The sequence below is a fragment of the Suillus discolor genome, assembly GCF_016758755.1.
Source record: "Suillus discolor strain FC423 chromosome Unknown F5147scaffold_29, whole genome shotgun sequence".
Taxonomy (NCBI): Eukaryota; Fungi; Basidiomycota; class Agaricomycetes; order Boletales; family Suillaceae; genus Suillus; species Suillus discolor.
Window position 1 is genome coordinate 302,830 of NW_024541276.1, and position 16,674 is coordinate 319,503.

Consider the following 16,674-nt stretch of genomic DNA (forward strand, 5'->3'; position numbering starts at 1 on the left):
AATAGCTTCCTTGCCAAAAAAATAATCGATAAAATGATCTTGTTTGCGCGGCACAAATAATCTACATCTACACTGCCACATCAAGCAGACACTCTAATGGTGATATTTTCTACAACGTATTCTGTGTCTGCATAGCCAATGAGTTGAACTATGCGGGCGCTGAAGAAAGCCGAATGAAAACACGTCGGAAAGCAAAAACAAAGAACCCACCTGTTTAGGCCCCTCACTCGGGATATCTGCGCAGAATTGTAATTTGCTAAACCCCGTCCCACTTCTTCACAATCCCAATTTTCGCATTCGTCCATCTTCTCGATCGAAAGGATCTCATCGTCTGTAATAGTCTGAGAATCAGAGCTCATATTATCTGATAAAGATGCCGACGACCCAGAACGCGAGAGTGGAACAAGGGACGTGACCGAGGCCGTCACTGATGGCCCGGGTTCTAGGACTGGCGTGCATGGTGTCGTTGCGGCCACGTTGGAATATGACATTTGTGCAACTTCCTTGACTTCAACTAGAACTCCTTCGGTACGGCGGTGTACTAGTATGCGGACTGCTTGGCCAGAGGCAAATGAACCTCGAACTCCAAGTACCCCAGCTGGCAGCAGACGACCACCAGATTCTCGACGAGACAACACGGCATGTGCCCCAGAGTCAATAATCACGCTACCTGCTGGATAAAGCGTATGACTCGTCCATGCCTTCAAGTCCCGCATGGGAATCAAGGCGGGCTTAAAGACAGTATGCGGAGGCCTCGGCCAACTGAGAGATGCAGCGACTTCATCCAAATCGACCTGATCAAGCTTTTGTGGAATGATCGGGCTAACAGTACCTGAGGTGGGTACTGACGTGCTTTTCAATGCTGTATAGTAGTCAATGATGTCGACGATCACTGAGGGCTGTTTGCTAGATGCGATAACAGTTGTAACGCCAGCGCCAGTTGCGATTTCAGCAGCAATCAGTTTCGTTTCCATTCCGCCGGTTCCAAGGCTAGATCCTAGCGTCGATGTGCTGACTGCAGGAATCGGCTCAGCTTCTGCCAAATCATCACTGTATCTCTGGATCCGTACCTTGTGCTCGGATAGCAGCAACAGAGATGACCACATCAAGCTTTCTTGCGGAGGGATCTTTTCGTGGGTTGGATGTATACAGACCATCGACGTCTGTGAGCAGGAAAAGGTAATCGGCATGAATCATAGAGCTTGTAATAGCAGACAACGTGTCATTGTCGCCAAATTTGATTTCCTATGGATAGTTAGCCCGCCCGTGTCGCCACTCATCATATCTGTAGTAGACACTTACGCTGACAGATATGGTGTCGTTTTCGTTCACGATGGGCACCACGCCCATCGACAAAAGTTCGTTTAGTGTGTTGACAGCGTTCAAATATCGTGTGCGCTGGGATGTTTTCAGTGCTTGAACAGGGCGTCTGTGGAAAGCATCTTACATCAGATATATCTCCTCTTGTTAGCAGAACCTGAGCGGTTCGCTGATCAAACTGCCCGAAAAGATTGTCCCATAGTGCAATGAGACGGCCTTGTCCTATTGCTGCCAAAGCCTTCCGTTAATCAGTCATAACCTTACAAGATACAGAAAGAAGACATACCTGCTTTTTAGACAAGCTTTTTGGTCTCTGTGGGATATCCATCGTCCTCAATCCAACTCCAATCGCCCCAGAACTAACGAGCACCACTTTATGTCCATGGCTGCGTAGACTGATGACGGTCTCAACAACCGCAGAAAGTATGGACAAGAGGGGCTGGTGCGTTTCTTCATGGACGATGGAGGATGTTCCTATAGGGTTTTACAGATTACACATCTGCGGGTGGTGGGGCGGGGATAGTGACTACTAGTACTCGCCAAGCTTGATAACGATCGTGCTAGGAGGTCCGCGTTTGACTAACCGTGACATTTTGTATAGGTCGAGGTGGTAGATGTGGTGACTGGTTGCGTCAAGAAGATGAGGGGTAAGTTTACGATGGGTGACTTTGTACGACGCTGACTCGGCCAATATGAGTCACAATGAAATGGCGCGAAGTCTTCTGCCAATAGTCTCAGGTGTCGGACAATTACGCACCGTTATAGGTTGAAGGACAAGAGCAGCACTGGCAGCGGTAGTAGGCTATTACTAGTAGTAGGTAACATTAAATTATCGAACTTATGGAACAGCGGCACCAAATATATATATAGCTCATGTCATTCGCAGAACAAACAAACATCGTAACTCAATACGCATAAAACGTCACCACAACTCCTCCAATCGCTCAGATGGCTCAGATCATTAATTCATGGGAGCCCTGGCAGCTTCCTTCTCGCCCTTCAGGATGCGTTCGAGGTTGGCACCTATGCGGCGGCGCTGATCAAGGGTAAACTCGGGTTCTGGTGCAGAGTAGCCAAGTTCTGTGGGTTCAATCAGTATGGTTGCAAGAATGTGCTTGTGGAAATAAACTCACTCACACTCGGATATTGTATAGGTAACTCTTCAGTCTTCACCGGGAGAGTAGATAGATCGAGAGGGAATGGAGGGCCGATCCACGCATTCCGGAGCTCATGGTCCCTGGGAGGCCACTGTCAGCTGTGTGTTATACCGGCGATAATCTGTACTCACTTTCTCTGCAAAGGTGCCCACGCATCGGTCAGTCAGTCAAACACTCAATAAGTAAATGAATTACCGCTTCACGGGTCAGCGGGTGTACGAGTATGCTTTGGTTGCAAGGAGGTGATGAGGAGACTTGACTGAGGAGAGATAAAGAAATACCTTAGACTACCCCTGTTCATGCAAAGGAACGAAAATACAGAGGAAAACGAGGTCGAAGGTACCCAGATCTCGTATGAACCTAGGACCAACTCGGAAATGATTTCTTTCCAGGCAGGAAAGGTATAATAGACACTTACCAATGGGATGAGGGCCGATGGGGTCGGTGTTCACGCGAAATAATGGAACAGCGACGAACGCTCCATCACGCCTTAGACGCAAGACAGCATCACGTAAATCCAACGCAGCCTGGTGCTGATCAGCGTTGCGCTGATGGAAGTAGATATCTGCACACATTTTCAGCGACCAAAAGATTGACACTCTTACTCTCAACTCACGGAAGTGCCATTCTCTATCATACGTAGCGCGAACGAGCCATGAAAAGAGTCAACGATCAGTACTCAGTAGTGAACTCGGGGCACTTACTTGACTTCAGAGTTAACAACTTCTTCAAGGTCGTTTGGTGGATGGTAGTCTGACATTATGACCCACCGTGGAAAAGAAGTGTGGCTCCGCAACTGGTCATAGCTGCCAGTGCCAAGGATGATATATATAGTATGCAAGTGTCGATTGCCACGCCAGCAGGCTCCAGGGATGGTAGAATGTGGGGCCCAATGCGCCTATTTCACACGGGCCAAGATGATACGAGTTCGGTGGAAGAAATGTGGGGTAGACGCGTTGATACTCGTATTCTGCCGGCTGCATTCTCCTGATCGGAAGATAACTGCAATGGATTGGTCGGGTGATTACGTACTCAGAACCAGAGACTACCGGCGGTAACTAAACTAGGCACCATGATAAATAAATGAAATACAAATACATTGGAACAACCTTAAGTTTGTTTCCAAACCTCGTCTCCACACAGTGTTCAGAATGCGTCCAGGTATCCAGAAAAAATTATTTCTATTGTTTTGCCTGATACTTAATGCCGTTTGCAACAGCCGCTTCTGTCGAGGACGGTCATGCCATAATCGGTTCAGCAGTGACCGACTCTCCAGGACCGCTCTGGATTTCAGAACAGACCCTTCTGCGCATGGCGTGGACAATCATGGAGACACACTATTTACTTTCGTTGACGAACGAAGAACAAGGTAGTGCAAAATATCGTGTACAACCACTTGTGAATGCAATTTCATTCAAAATCATATACGACGACCGGAGCCTGAGGTATATGCCTTCAATGGGTCGTTTATCTTTGGTTTATCTAACGACATGTTTGATCAAAGACGATCGCTGCGGCAGAACGGAAACATGGTGGCAGGGTCGACTGAAAAATGAAGCTCGGTGATCTCGGGAACGAATCACGCATGGCTAGGCAGTGTCCATCGATCCTACAAGTACGGTACTGTTGCTGGAGCCGTTTAGGCTCTTGGTGATGTATATTCTACACTTATGCCCATGCGGACGCCTTCTTACCACCTACTGCTTTTGTCACTAACCATCTCCTCATCTAGCCCCACCTCGATGCGTCGCTTTGCAGTTCCTACAATTTTGGGATCCGAGCTTCACTTTGCTGCGTCGTATTTGCTCCTACTGATATAAGAATCACAGCCCACCTCAGCTCACTTTGCGCAGGTCGCCTCACTATCAGGACTTCCGCCTGAAAAAAAACTATCTGCTTGCAATCAAGCACATGTTTTTCCTCGTTCTCACTACTTACACAACTGCACAAGCACGCCCGCAAAGTGACCTACTCGAACAACATTACTCATTTTGAACTAACACCGAAAGACGATGGCTACCATGCACTAGCTGTCATAAAATGACGGATGAGGGGCATGCCATGAAGATCGAATGACGAGGACAGGAGAAGGACGTGAGCGAGCGGACTAATTCTAGCGCACAAACCACGTTACCGTCATGTCTATATATTCGCATGACAAAATGAAATCTAGTTTCATCGTTTCGAACCAGTTCTACCTGTGCAGCAGTGAGATGTAAGGATGGAATACCAGGCCATGTATAGGTATGGAGTATCCGTCACAATCCGCCTGTTGAAGGTGTGCCCATCATATATTGGTATAACTAATACAGTGATTCCATTATAGAAAAATCAGGCGAGTTGTATCCGGGCAACTTGATCAAGTCATGGTAGGCTAGAGTAAAACACAGTTGGCGTCTAGCTATTCCTCCGATGCATTAAATGGATTTCAGATATATGTCGCCACACGGAAGAGCGGCGCATGACATTCATTGAACGATCACCTCGCTGCCTATGATAATTGCAGCGTTCCCATTGGCATCGGATCATCGCACCTCGAAATCCAGGAAGATGATAATCATACCAATGCTGTTTTAAATCCTCCAAGGTTCCGTCATATCCGCAGGGTGCGTTGTTATGTACCCACCGGCAGATGAGGAGAGATGGCTGGTTGATCGGCAGTTCCGACTGGGCCGGACTTGGAGGGAGCCGAAACCCGGAGTTCACGCCTCCTAAATCATGGACACATGACATGCTTTGTGAGGGGCCACGTGAGACAATGGACCTGAGATTGTTTGGTGTCCGCGAGACAGCGCTACTCGTGTTGTCAGATTCACGTAAGGTAGATACTCGGGAGCGTACTTACTTGGAGTTTGTCGTCATATGAACGACAGAATGTATGTCCGAGGCGGTCATCCCGCCGCATTGCGAGGACTCGGGCAAAGTGTAGCCAATCGGTCCCGGCCTGTGTATGAGTATGAGGGCGTATACGAGCAAATAAGTGTGACGAAGGGCATACGTTGGCAATGCTTGTGGAAACGAGTAGTCACTTCCAATTGCTGGATGACTAGGGGCCCCAGACCTAGCACCTCCTAGTTCGTGGAGATATGGCACGCATTGCAACTCGCCGAACCAGTCATACGAGGCAGCGGCCCTCAGATTGTTTGGTGCCCATGAGGCAGCACTACTGGTATTGTTAGACTTTTGTGAGGAAGAAAAAGAGTGCAATTACTTGGGATTTTCCATCATAGGGACAACGGAATGCGTATCTGAGGTCATATTCCATTGTGAGGACATGGGCAAAGTGTGGCCGATCGGTCCTGGTCTGTGTTGAGTATGAGGGCGATTATGAGGGCATAAGTGATGAAAGGCATACATTGGGAATGAATGTGGAGATAAGTAGACCCCTCCCGTCGCTGGATGACTGGAGGTTCTGGACCCGGCACCTCCTAGATCGTGGGGGGTTGGTGAATTATACGGGGAACCATATAAGATAGCATTTCTGCTCGATGGACTATCTGACATCCATAGGACGCTACTCGAATTATATTTATGTAATGACAATACTAGGGAGCGTACTAACTTGGTATCTGCCATCATGGGGACGACGGCATACATACTATCCGACGTGGTTGCAATGTGTTGCGAGGACGCGGATGAACTGTGATCGTTTGGATCTAGCCTGTGTACAACGCTCAATATGTGAAAAGCAAATGGTAACGAAGGGCATACATTTGGGATGCATAGTTGCTGCCTCCCATCACCGGAGAACTAGAGCCGAAGCTGGGATCTGTATCGTGCTGGTTACTGTGAGGGGTTGGTGGATTGTACGCAAAGCTATAATTGCCAAGTGTTGTTGTTCTTTGCGGTGTTGAAGTAGACATTGTTCTAAGGGATGGAACGAGGTTCTCCTGTGTCTTTATACCATGCCCCGCCACAGCAAAAGAAAGGTGTCCAGCAAGCGTAAGAGTGTTATCATGAAGTGATTTTCCGTGGCCTACAAAGAATGCTTAAAATATATGGATACATGTGATGTTTTTGAAAATCAACCATACCGTTACTGCAACTGCATACCCGGGCCGTTACTGCAGCACAGCGGACCAGAGAGGCAGGGATAAACTTTACTCGCGCGATGAAAACAAGCGAGCTCCAAACAAGACTGCTGTTCAGTAGCTAGTGTTGCGTTGCATCGCCACTATGTACGGCCCGAATACAGTGACCAAAATACTGACACCTTGATTGACGATCGACTCGGAATCGATGGAATGACCCCAAATTGAGATTGGGGAATTGCGCCAATTGTCTTGAAGTTTCACGTCCATGGCATGTTCCTGTGGATGGTTATACTAACTTTCAAGCCCTCAGTACATTCGGACAGTACCGGTATGCAGGGTTATGCAGGCCAAACTTCTGCCAGAGCCTCGAGCTCGTTCTTGGAACTCTTGTTTGGTACGTTCAAATGGGGATTGTGGCACGACCTAGAAATGCCCATCAGTTGACTCGGAACTAGTAGCAGAAAGATGAAAGGAACATATATGTAATAGCATATAAAATATAATCACAATGTTTGATATCAACATATGGCGACTCGGAATTAGCTTCATCATTGTATACAGCTTTCAAATTTCAAAGTCCAGCGTTGGTCCAGCGCTTCAAGAAGATAAAGTCCCACGCCTGAAACCCTAGATCTATAGAGCCTCAGGCTGGCGCTCGATTTACGACATGATCCCACGTTTCGAGGCCCCTGATGGCATCGATGAGCTCAGGTTTCATCAAAACCGGAGGTTGCCTGGTCGCAGCCTGTCATCAGCTCCCTATGTCCTTCTAACACTCGCTTTTTTGTTGTGATGCGTCTCGTCTGCCCGCCGAGCCCCAGGGTTCCCGAGGAAGTTCAAGTTCACAGGTGGAGGGGAGGCATAAGTACTAGGGAAGAGTACATTATTGTTTGACCGCGATTCGTCATTGAAAGCGACTGCATCGGCGCATCACGAGCTTGCCACGAGCGTTGACTCGGCGTTGACTCGGACACGTAAAACTTGGCAGATGTGTCCTTCGCATAATGCATTCCTCTCTTCTCTGCGCTTATCCGCATTTGCGAATCACGCACCTGTTAACGTTAACGTTGATCGGAGATCTGCAAGCTTGATCGATTTGATCCTCAAATCTCGGCTTTTTCCAGATCATCTTGTGCTCCCTGCCTTGCGCTTGATCTGGCAAAGTCTGACAGACCTTCTCACACACAAAATGAATCAACACTTGGTGAAGTCTCTTATTTCTCCTCTCCCAATCGTAGTCTTACTACTTCGTCTACTCATATCACTATCAAAATTAGTTGCTGCAGCAGTTCTAGTATGAATATTAATTCTTTCAACTCCACCTCTAACCACGCAATAATACAAAGGTCGAATGCAATGCCTTTTGGTTGATCTGAAAATCAAGCTAGTATTTAATATTTGGCTGATTATCATCGCCGATTCGCCGGATATCTGCTCTTTATGACGCCTCGGAGTAGAGAAAAAGTCCGCTAGAACTTATTTACTTTCTCTCAGTCTGCAATCTCACATGGTTTGTCAAAGACCACACTTGCTCACTCACTTCAATGCTCCCCTTCCGCCCTTCTACTCGTCTCCCTTTCGTCCCCCGGTTTTTCCTGCTGCTTCGGTGTGTTGGTACTCTCTCTCTTTTCTCGTGACTTTCATTGCAGCCTGGCAATATGTTTGTGAACAAGCTCACGAGCATACAACCCCGCGTTCTCGATAGTTGTCCCCAGGAACGGCAGTATGTATACAAACTGGTCCTTTGATAGGCCAGTTGCGGCTCTCGCGCTGCTACGATAATCTACCGTTCATTTCTGAGTTCGGTGTCGACGAAAGATTTGCTACTGACTTTTTCTGCAGTGAATTCTGTCGGATTTCCAAATTCTCAGTCATTTTCGCCGGGGGGGTATATTTATGCGAATATCACTTGTCTTGCACGGGTAGGGTCACCATCAATCACATAGAATGTGGCGGAGCTTCATCAACAGGAACCTTGTTCACGATTTTTGTACAGTGTCAAATAACTTTAAGCACGAGATACCGCCGCGGGTGCACAATGCTGTGTTGCTGCGCGTTATGAAATAATTAAGCGTTCATGATTACATAAGCTCAGCTATTACCCTCGCTGCATCAAATGGTGTTTATTCGCCCCACGAACAAGTTATCGAGAAAAACCTCATGGGGCAAGGTGGGGTCAATCGTTCCTAGAGGCTAGAGCCACTTACAAACTACAACATTCAAGGCCGCGGCTGAATCGGAGCTGGTTCTAACTTGTCTCCGAGTTTTTACATACTGTCACGTTCTATGTTTCCATTCGCTAAGGCAATCCTAAATTTGCTTCTAATCATTTCTGAAATATTATTTCTCTATATGTACTAGGAGCACGTGGCAGGATGGACAAGAAACAAAAATAGTTGATTTGAATTTGCTGGTGGGTGCTGTATGGCATTTTCCCTCGAAGCACAGCCTGACATGGACACTGTTCTGCGGCACTGCCAGTAGTTGTGATGAATTGGGGCAGCAGCGCACGCAACTTGGACAAGTCAAATCAGCCCCTCTTGTAGTACACAGCTAGGCTGCTGCTGTGTAACTCGGGCCACTGGTCAGGAAACTACGTTAGGTGTTGCGCACAAGGTCCAATTGTATTTGTCTCTCAACTTTTTCTACCTGCAGAGTTCATCCGTGGCAGTAGTCTATGTACGTAGCGAGGCACGACCGGAGGCAATAGAGCTAAGTCTTTGAGCGAGCGGCAAGCGGAGCTTTTGCGCATCTTGCTTCTTCACCATGACGAACAGTTCACCCCGTGCACTTCGTTGACACAGCGTTTTCTTTTCCCCACGCTCCTCTCCCTTCTCATCACGCTTCCGCACGATTCCAGCGCCTCGCTGGCGCCCCCAAACACTCTTGGCCCTGAAAGGACAACCAACCATATGCAGCGAGGCGGCCCACCTGCCCTCGCAGCTCACCTTTTGTCCCCCAGGACAAAGTCCCTTCGGAGCCGGGAGGCGCTGCGCGCCTTCGCCCGTAATCTCTCTTCAGACATCTACCCTTAAACTTGTACACACTATGTCGTAGTCCCCACCATTCAAGTTTAACTATCTGTTTTCTTCATCATGCAAATGAGACGCTAGAGTGAACCTCAACGATGACCATTACCTGCTCGAAAGGTGGGAGCGCTCGCCACTAATGGTATCGACAAGAATCTGTATATCTGGGATCTTCGGGCGCTGTTTGGAGATATCAATGTAAGTCTCTAAATTAAAATATCCTCCAAGGCGATCATTGACACACTCATGTTCACCAGGTTACGGACAACGAGCTAGAACCGTCAGTGGGAACGTCTACAGCTGGTCACTTGCTACTCGATGTACGTAACATCTCGATGGTCCTCTCTCAGTGTGCTAAATAAGGGTTGGCGACAGACTAACGCAAGTATTCATCTTGCCGGTAACAACACACGAATACGTCTAGCTTAGCCCGATAGCACGCATCAACTAGTACCAGGGTCTTTTGATGCGACACATAGCGCCGTGAAGTTCCTTATTCAGAACTGTTGGCCAAGTCGCTGAGAAGGTCTGTATTATAGTTCACCTGATAATTTAGTTGAGTCGTGACACAGCTTACTACTATGCGTCTAATCGTTTGAGATTATTTTTATGCACATATGCCGGGCACGGTACGCGGTGAGAAAACTCCGTCAAAGTCGTCCCCCTGGCGAACAGGAAAGTGCAGTGCACCAGCCTGTTAGGGTAAAAGACAATGTCTTGTTTCGTTTTTGGTTGCGTGTTGCTTGCATGTCCTCCGCCGGGGACGTTTCGCCTTGGTTTATCATCTATCTCCTTGTGCTGGTAGATACTATTTTGTTCTTGTTTCTACTTATGTCTTCGTCGCGACGGGTTTGGGTTGCACAATCACGTCTAATTAGTCACTTGGTTTTGTGTATGAAATATATTGGACCCCTTATTTCTGTTGAATACAGCGCCGGCACGACATGTGACTTCATTTGAAATGATAACTTCGCGGCTCGGATGTGAACGATTTGCAATCAAATTATTTAATGAATGTCTCAGACCCTCAGCAATCTGCATTGAAGATGGTGGTTGCATGCCGTATGATTCAAGTCACCTGCTGATAAGTCTTACTATAATCTACGGTCTCTATCGAAGTGTCCGTCCTGCCCTTCCTGAGTTCAGTCATCCGATTTGAACAGTTGAGTGCGTCCGTATATCAACAGACCACCCAAGGTGAGTGAAGGTATCGTAGCGGATGACCTTGCACAGATGGCAGTGTCTCCATGGTATAGCCTATGATGCCACAAGACAAGGCAACACTGGTACAGATGTCCGCTGGGATAGGATCAATTGTGCGGAAGACGTGGGTGATGTGTTGTGTCGAGGGCTGCATGTCATCCAAGGGATCAGTATTTGAGAACGATTGTGATAAAGAAGACTTAAACTGACTGGAGAAAGCAGATACAAACGCGTCGCAGCCAATTTATCGGAGGATGCTTCGAATGCGACGACAGGTGCTCCAAATGTTACGCCGATAAGCGAGGCGAGGGTCACAACTTCGAAAATTGTTCCTTGTGCTCGTTTTGGGGAATGGTATTTGTGACCTACAATGCACATTAGCAGCACAACGAAAATCATGAACAACTTACCACACGCTGCTCTATAAGAAGGCTGTTCAAAGAAGCCATGTGGACTTCTGCGAAGAGTCCTTCAGGGATCGTCATCAGGCGATTGGCAATTCCATTCTACATGATACGCACCATGCGAAATAAGAACGCGAGTCGTTTTGGCGCCTTTCTCATGAAACGTCCGAGCAGCGAGTATGAGCATGTGGTTAGTATCTATCATATCATCCACCAAAATAACCACCTGGGGTAATCGTCAAGAAAGTCGCGGGCGGACTATAAGACTCCTTACCTCGAACATCTCCTACCAGAAACTCCATGAGCTCCGAAGCATTTTGAGATTCCCATCACATTTCCGGTGTATAAGGGCGAATTCAATGCTGAGTTTGTCTGCCATTGCAGTGATCCTATCCGCAGCTGAGCAGTGAAACTGGCGTCAATCCCCAAAAACAAAATGACACGGACCTCTCGACTCCACCGGCATCTGGACTGACGGCAATACCATTTTGCCACTCATCGATGTGCCTCTTGATGTACGATACCATCAAAGGCTCTGAGAAAAGGTTGTCTACTGGAATGTCAAAAATCCTTGCGTTTGGCTGGCGTGCAGATCCATGGTGCCGGTGATGACGTAATCGCATCCCGCGCTAAAGCCTAACAAGCATGTTTGCCAGCAGTTTTGTTGTTATTGGTGCTCTAGGCTCATCCTTTTTGTCCATGCGGGCAGACGGGAAACAGGGAATCATAGCCATGACATGTCGGGCGAAAGCGGTTTTGCATGCGGATATAAGGATCAGGAATTCTATCAAGTTGCCATTCACTCATCGCTACACCTTGTCGACCAGATGATGGTGAAGTCTCAAGAGGTGTGCGTTCACTTGAATTTACATAAGCTACAAAACCTTAGTGTACAGCCACTCTAATTTTACAGCGATGCATTGAGTTTCTCGCGGCGAAAGTTGTCTGATTAGTAATACCTGGATCGGTAACTGAACTAGACACCAAATACAAATGGAACAACAACCTTATAATTAAGTTTGTTTCCAACCTCGAGCGTCTCTACAACGAATTTGGTCAATGTTCAAAATTGTTTTGCCTAATACTTAATGCCGTTTAGAACAGCAGCTTCCGTCGAGGACGGTCATGCGATACCCACGTCATAATCGGTTCAGCAGTGACTGACTCTCCAGGACCGCACTGGATTTCACAACAGACCCAAAGTTTTGCGCATGGTGTGGAGATACACTCTTGACTTTCGTCAACGAACGCAGAACAAGGTGGTGCCAAATACCGTGTACAACCATCTGTGGATGCAACTTCATATACGACGACCGGAGGTGAGGGCTTCTATGCACATTCAATAAATCGTTCGTCTAACGAGAATTCATATCAAAGATGGATCGCCGCGGCAGAACAGAAGCACGGTGGCAGGATCGACCGCAGATCGAGGCTTGACGATCTCGGAAACAGAATTCGAAGAATCGTGTACGGCTAGGCAGTGTCCGTCGATCCTACAAGTACGGTACCGTGGCTAGAACTATCCAGGCTCTTGGTGATATATATCCCATAGATGTCCGCACTTATGCTCATGCGGACGCTCTTACTTACTGCTCTTGTTACTAACTGTCTTCTCATCTAGCCTCACCTCTATGCATCGCTTTGCAGCTCCTACGAGTTGGGAATCTGAGGTTCACTTTACTGCGTTGCATCTGTCCCTACTAGTATAGGAATCGCAGCTCACCTCGGCTCGCTTTGCACAGGTAGAGGTCGCTATCGGGGCTTGCGCCCGGAGCAAATTATCTGCTTTCAATTAAGCAAATGTTTCCTCGTTCTCACTACTTACACAATGACTCACTCAAATTATTTTGAACTGGCACAGAAACACAACGGCTACCGTGCACTAGCTGTCATAAAATAACGGATGAGGAGCATGCCATGAAGATCGAATGACGAGGGCAGGAGAAGGAGAAGGAGTGGACTATTTCTAGGGCACAAACCATGTTACCGTCATGTATATATATTCGCATGACAAAATGAAATCTAGTTTTATTGTTTCGAACCAGTTATACCTATGCATTAGCGAAATGTGAGGATGGAATACCAGGTCATGTATAGGTATGGATTGTCTGTTGCAATCCACCTGTTGAAGGTGTACTCATCATATATTAGTATAATTAGTACAGTGATTTCATTGTAGAAAAATCAGGTAAGTTGTACCCGGGCTTGATCAAGTCATGGCAGGCTAGAGTAAAACACAGATGGTATCTAGTTATTCCTCCGATACATTAAATGGACTTCAGATATATGCCGCCACACGGAAGAGCGGCGCATGACATTCATTGAACGATCACCTCGCTGCCTATGATAATTGCAGCGTTCCCATTGGCATCGGATCATCGCACCTCGGAATCCAGGAAGATGGTCATCATACCAATGCTGTTTTAAATCCTCCAAGGTTCCTTCATATCCGCAGGGTGCGTTATCATGTACCCATCGGCAGATGAGGGGAGATGGCTGGTTTCTCGGCAGTTCCGACTGGGCCAGACTTGAGGGGAGCTGAAAACCGAAGTTCGCGCCTCCTAAATCATGAACACATGACACGCTTTGCGAGGGGCCACGTGAGACAGTTGTCCTGAGATTGTCTGCTGTCCACGAGACAGCGCTACTCATGTTGTCAGATTCACGTAAGGTAGATACTTGGGAGCGTACTAACTTGGGGTTTGCCATCATAGGGACGACAGAAAGTGTATCCGAGGTGGGCATCCCGCATTGCGAGTATACGGGCGAAGTGTGGCGGATCGGTTCCGGCCTGTGTATGAGTATGAGGGTGCATACGAGCAAATAAGTGTGACAAAGGGCATACATTTGCAATGCTTGTGGAGACGAGTAGTCACTTCCAATTGCTGGATGACTAGGAGCCCCAGACCTGGCACCTCCTAGTTCGTGGAGATATGGCATACGTTGCGACTCGCCGGACCAGTCGTATGAGGCAGCAGTCATGGCAGCAGTCATGAGATTGTTTGGTGCCCACGAGGCAGTACTACTCGTGTTGTTAGACTTATGCGAGGGAGAAAGTAATGCAATTACTTGGGATTTTCCATGATATGGACAACGGAACCTGTATCCGAGGTGGCCATACTGTATTGCGAGGGCATGTCCAAAGTGTGGCCGATCGGTCCTGGCCTGTGTTTGAGTAGTATGAGGGCGATTATGAGAAAATAAGTGATGAAAGACATACATTGAGAATGAACATGGAGATAAATAAACCCTTTCCGTCGCTGGATGACTGGAGGTTCTGGAACCCGCACCTTCTAGATCGTGGGGGATTGGTGAATTATGCGGGGAACCATGCAAGATAACATTTCTACTCGGTGGACTATCTGACGTCCATAGGAAAACGCTACTCAAGTTATATTTATGTAATGACAATACTAGGGAGCGTACTAACTTGGAATTTTCCATCATAGGGACAACGGCATGTATAATATCCCATGTGGTTGCAATGTGTTGTGAGGACACAGATGAACTATGGTCGTTTGGACCTAGCCTGTGTACAAGGCTCAATATGTGAAAAGCAAATGGTAACGAAGGGCATACATTTGGAGTGCACATTTGCTGCTTCCCATCATCGGAGGACTAGGGCCGAAGCTGGCATCTTTATTGTGCGGGTTACTGTGAGAGGTTGGTGGATTATGCGCAATGCTAGAATTTCCAAGTGTTGTTAATCTTTGCGGTGTTGAAGCAGACATCCTTCTAGGGGAGGGAACGAGGTTCTCCTGTATCTTTATACCATGCCTCACCGCAGCAAAAGAAAGGTGTCCGGCAAGACGGTAAGAGTGTGATTTTCCGCGGCCTACAAAAATGCTTAGAATGGCATAGTATGGATCCATCCAGTGTTTGTTTTGGGAATCGACCATATCGTTACTGCCGAAACCAGTATGACGAAGCAGAGAGGCAGGGATAAACTTTACTTGCATGGTAGAAACAAGCGAGCCTGGAATTGCGCCAATTTTAAGATAGTATTGACGTTTCACGTCCATGACATGTTCTTGTGGATGGTAATACCAAGTCCTCTGTACATTCGGACAGTATGGAGGCTTATGTAGGCCAAATTTCTGCCAGAGCCTCGTTCTTGGGACTCTCGTGAACCAAGAACCAAGCCCTGTGATATGTTCAGATGGCGACTGTCGTATGACCTGGAAATAACGGCAGATGCCATCAGTGACTCGGAACTGGCAGAAAGATGAAAATATGTAGTAGCATATAAAATATTTGCATACAGATTTCAAGTTTAGCGCTTCATGATGAAGACAATGATGTCCCACGCCTGACTCGGAGGCCTGAGGCCTGAAACCCTGGCCTGCTGCGCCTGCGCGTCTAGGGCGCTCGATTGATCCACCACGACATGATCCCACATTTCGAGGCCCCCGATGAGTTCCTTCATCAAACCTTGAAGTTGTCTGGTCGCAGACTCGGCGTAACCCTGCCAGGGCTGTTTCAAACGGATCACGAGCTTGCTGTGAGCGTTGACTCCAAGGACACGTAAAACATGGCAGGTCCCGTGAAGATCCTTTACTGAAGGTGTGCTCTGCATTCTCTTCTTCTCTGCCACGCTCATCCGCATTTGCGAATCACGCACCGATTGATGGCTTGATCTTAGCTTGATCCTCGATTTTCGGCTCTTTCCAGATTATGTTGTGCTCGGTCTAGACCCGTGCCTAACTTGCGCTCGGCCTGGCAAAGTTAGAATTTCTCACGCACAAAACGAATCAACTCGGTGAAGTCTCTCCCAATCGTTACTATTTCGTCTACTCACATTACGCTGATTGTCATCGCCGATTCGTCGGATATTTGCTCGAGCCTTCCGACGGGAGGCTCGGAGTCGCTAGAACTTATTTCCTTTCTGCGGGCGTCGACACTGCCGCACTGCGGGCGTGGATGGCCAAATATCAAATTCAAGATGTATAAAATAACTTTAAGCACGAAGATACCGCCGGCTTCGGATGCTATGATGGTGCAAACGTCATGCTGTGTTGATCTGACATTCTATACCGGTTACTCATAGCCCTCGCTGCATCACCTAATGCCACGGAACTTCTCCATTCAATCTAGTATTCAATCTGACACCTTACGTCTAGCTCAGCCCGATATCACGCATCAATGACCAGGGTCTTTTGATGTGATACCAGAGATTGGTATTTTTGTGCGTAGCGATCATCTCTACTGGCCTATTTGTGTTTTGACATCTACATAGGGAGCATCACCTCCCGGTCCAAGACCACAGCACGAGCGTTGCATAGCGCGGTGGAGTTCCTTATCTAGAACAAGTGGCTTGGAAGGTCTGTCGCATAGTTCACCTAATAATTTAGTCGAGTCGTGACCCAACTGACCACTAGGTATTTAATCGTCTCAGATCATTTTTACGCACACATGCCGCTAGAATGAAACACGGTACGTGAGAAAACTCTTCGCACGACTGGCGAAGTCGTCCCCCCTGGCGAACAGGAAAGTACAGTGCACTAGCCTGTTAAGGTATAGGGCAATA

General features: G+C 47.6%; 5 protein-coding genes across 5 annotated transcripts; all 5 read right to left on the minus strand.

Annotated features, from left to right (window-relative positions):
• Window positions 1-22: 22 nt before the first annotated feature.
• On the minus strand, window positions 23-2,166 carry F5147DRAFT_696092 (Aspartate/glutamate/uridylate kinase). The gene is made up of 7 exons (XM_041437416.1): window positions 1,861-2,166; window positions 1,607-1,794; window positions 1,448-1,558; window positions 1,303-1,398; window positions 1,071-1,245; window positions 211-1,015; window positions 23-159 (listed from the first exon to the last, which is right to left on the minus strand). The coding sequence occupies exons 1-7, from the start codon at window positions 1,910-1,912 to the stop codon at window positions 81-83; spliced, it is 1,506 nt and encodes a 501-aa protein (XP_041292594.1). The 5' UTR covers window positions 1,913-2,166; the 3' UTR covers window positions 23-80.
• F5147DRAFT_837192 (DOPA-like domain-containing protein) lies at window positions 2,167-3,509 on the minus strand. Its single transcript, XM_041444049.1, has 8 exons — window positions 3,182-3,509; window positions 3,094-3,107; window positions 2,896-3,042; window positions 2,759-2,837; window positions 2,673-2,703; window positions 2,609-2,613; window positions 2,454-2,557; window positions 2,167-2,400 (listed from the first exon to the last, which is right to left on the minus strand). Exons 1-8 carry the CDS (start codon window positions 3,235-3,237, stop codon window positions 2,282-2,284), a joined length of 555 nt encoding a protein of 184 aa, XP_041292595.1. The 5' UTR covers window positions 3,238-3,509; the 3' UTR covers window positions 2,167-2,281.
• Window positions 3,510-4,749: 1,240 nt separating this feature from the next.
• On the minus strand, window positions 4,750-6,149 carry F5147DRAFT_696105 (uncharacterized protein; the record flags this gene model as incomplete). The annotated part of the gene is made up of 6 exons (XM_041437417.1): window positions 4,750-5,271; window positions 5,323-5,421; window positions 5,476-5,643; window positions 5,689-5,781; window positions 5,833-5,994; window positions 6,040-6,149. Coding segments are annotated over 6 exons (1,029 nt in total), but the record flags the coding sequence as incomplete, so codon positions are not given.
• A 4,862-nt stretch (window positions 6,150-11,011) lies between these two features.
• On the minus strand, window positions 11,012-11,526 carry F5147DRAFT_696116 (uncharacterized protein; the record flags this gene model as incomplete). Its single annotated transcript, XM_041437418.1, has 4 exons — window positions 11,012-11,108; window positions 11,154-11,212; window positions 11,265-11,345; window positions 11,481-11,526. The coding sequence occupies 4 exons, from the start codon at window positions 11,524-11,526 to the stop codon at window positions 11,055-11,057; spliced, it is 240 nt and encodes a 79-aa protein (XP_041292597.1). The 3' UTR covers window positions 11,012-11,054.
• A 1,826-nt stretch (window positions 11,527-13,352) lies between these two features.
• Window positions 13,353-14,687, minus strand: F5147DRAFT_696122 (uncharacterized protein; the record flags this gene model as incomplete). The annotated part of the gene is made up of 6 exons (XM_041437419.1): window positions 13,353-13,791; window positions 13,843-13,938; window positions 13,993-14,172; window positions 14,217-14,312; window positions 14,368-14,529; window positions 14,578-14,687. Coding segments are annotated over 6 exons (1,041 nt in total), but the record flags the coding sequence as incomplete, so codon positions are not given.
• Window positions 14,688-16,674: the final 1,987 nt, after the last annotated feature.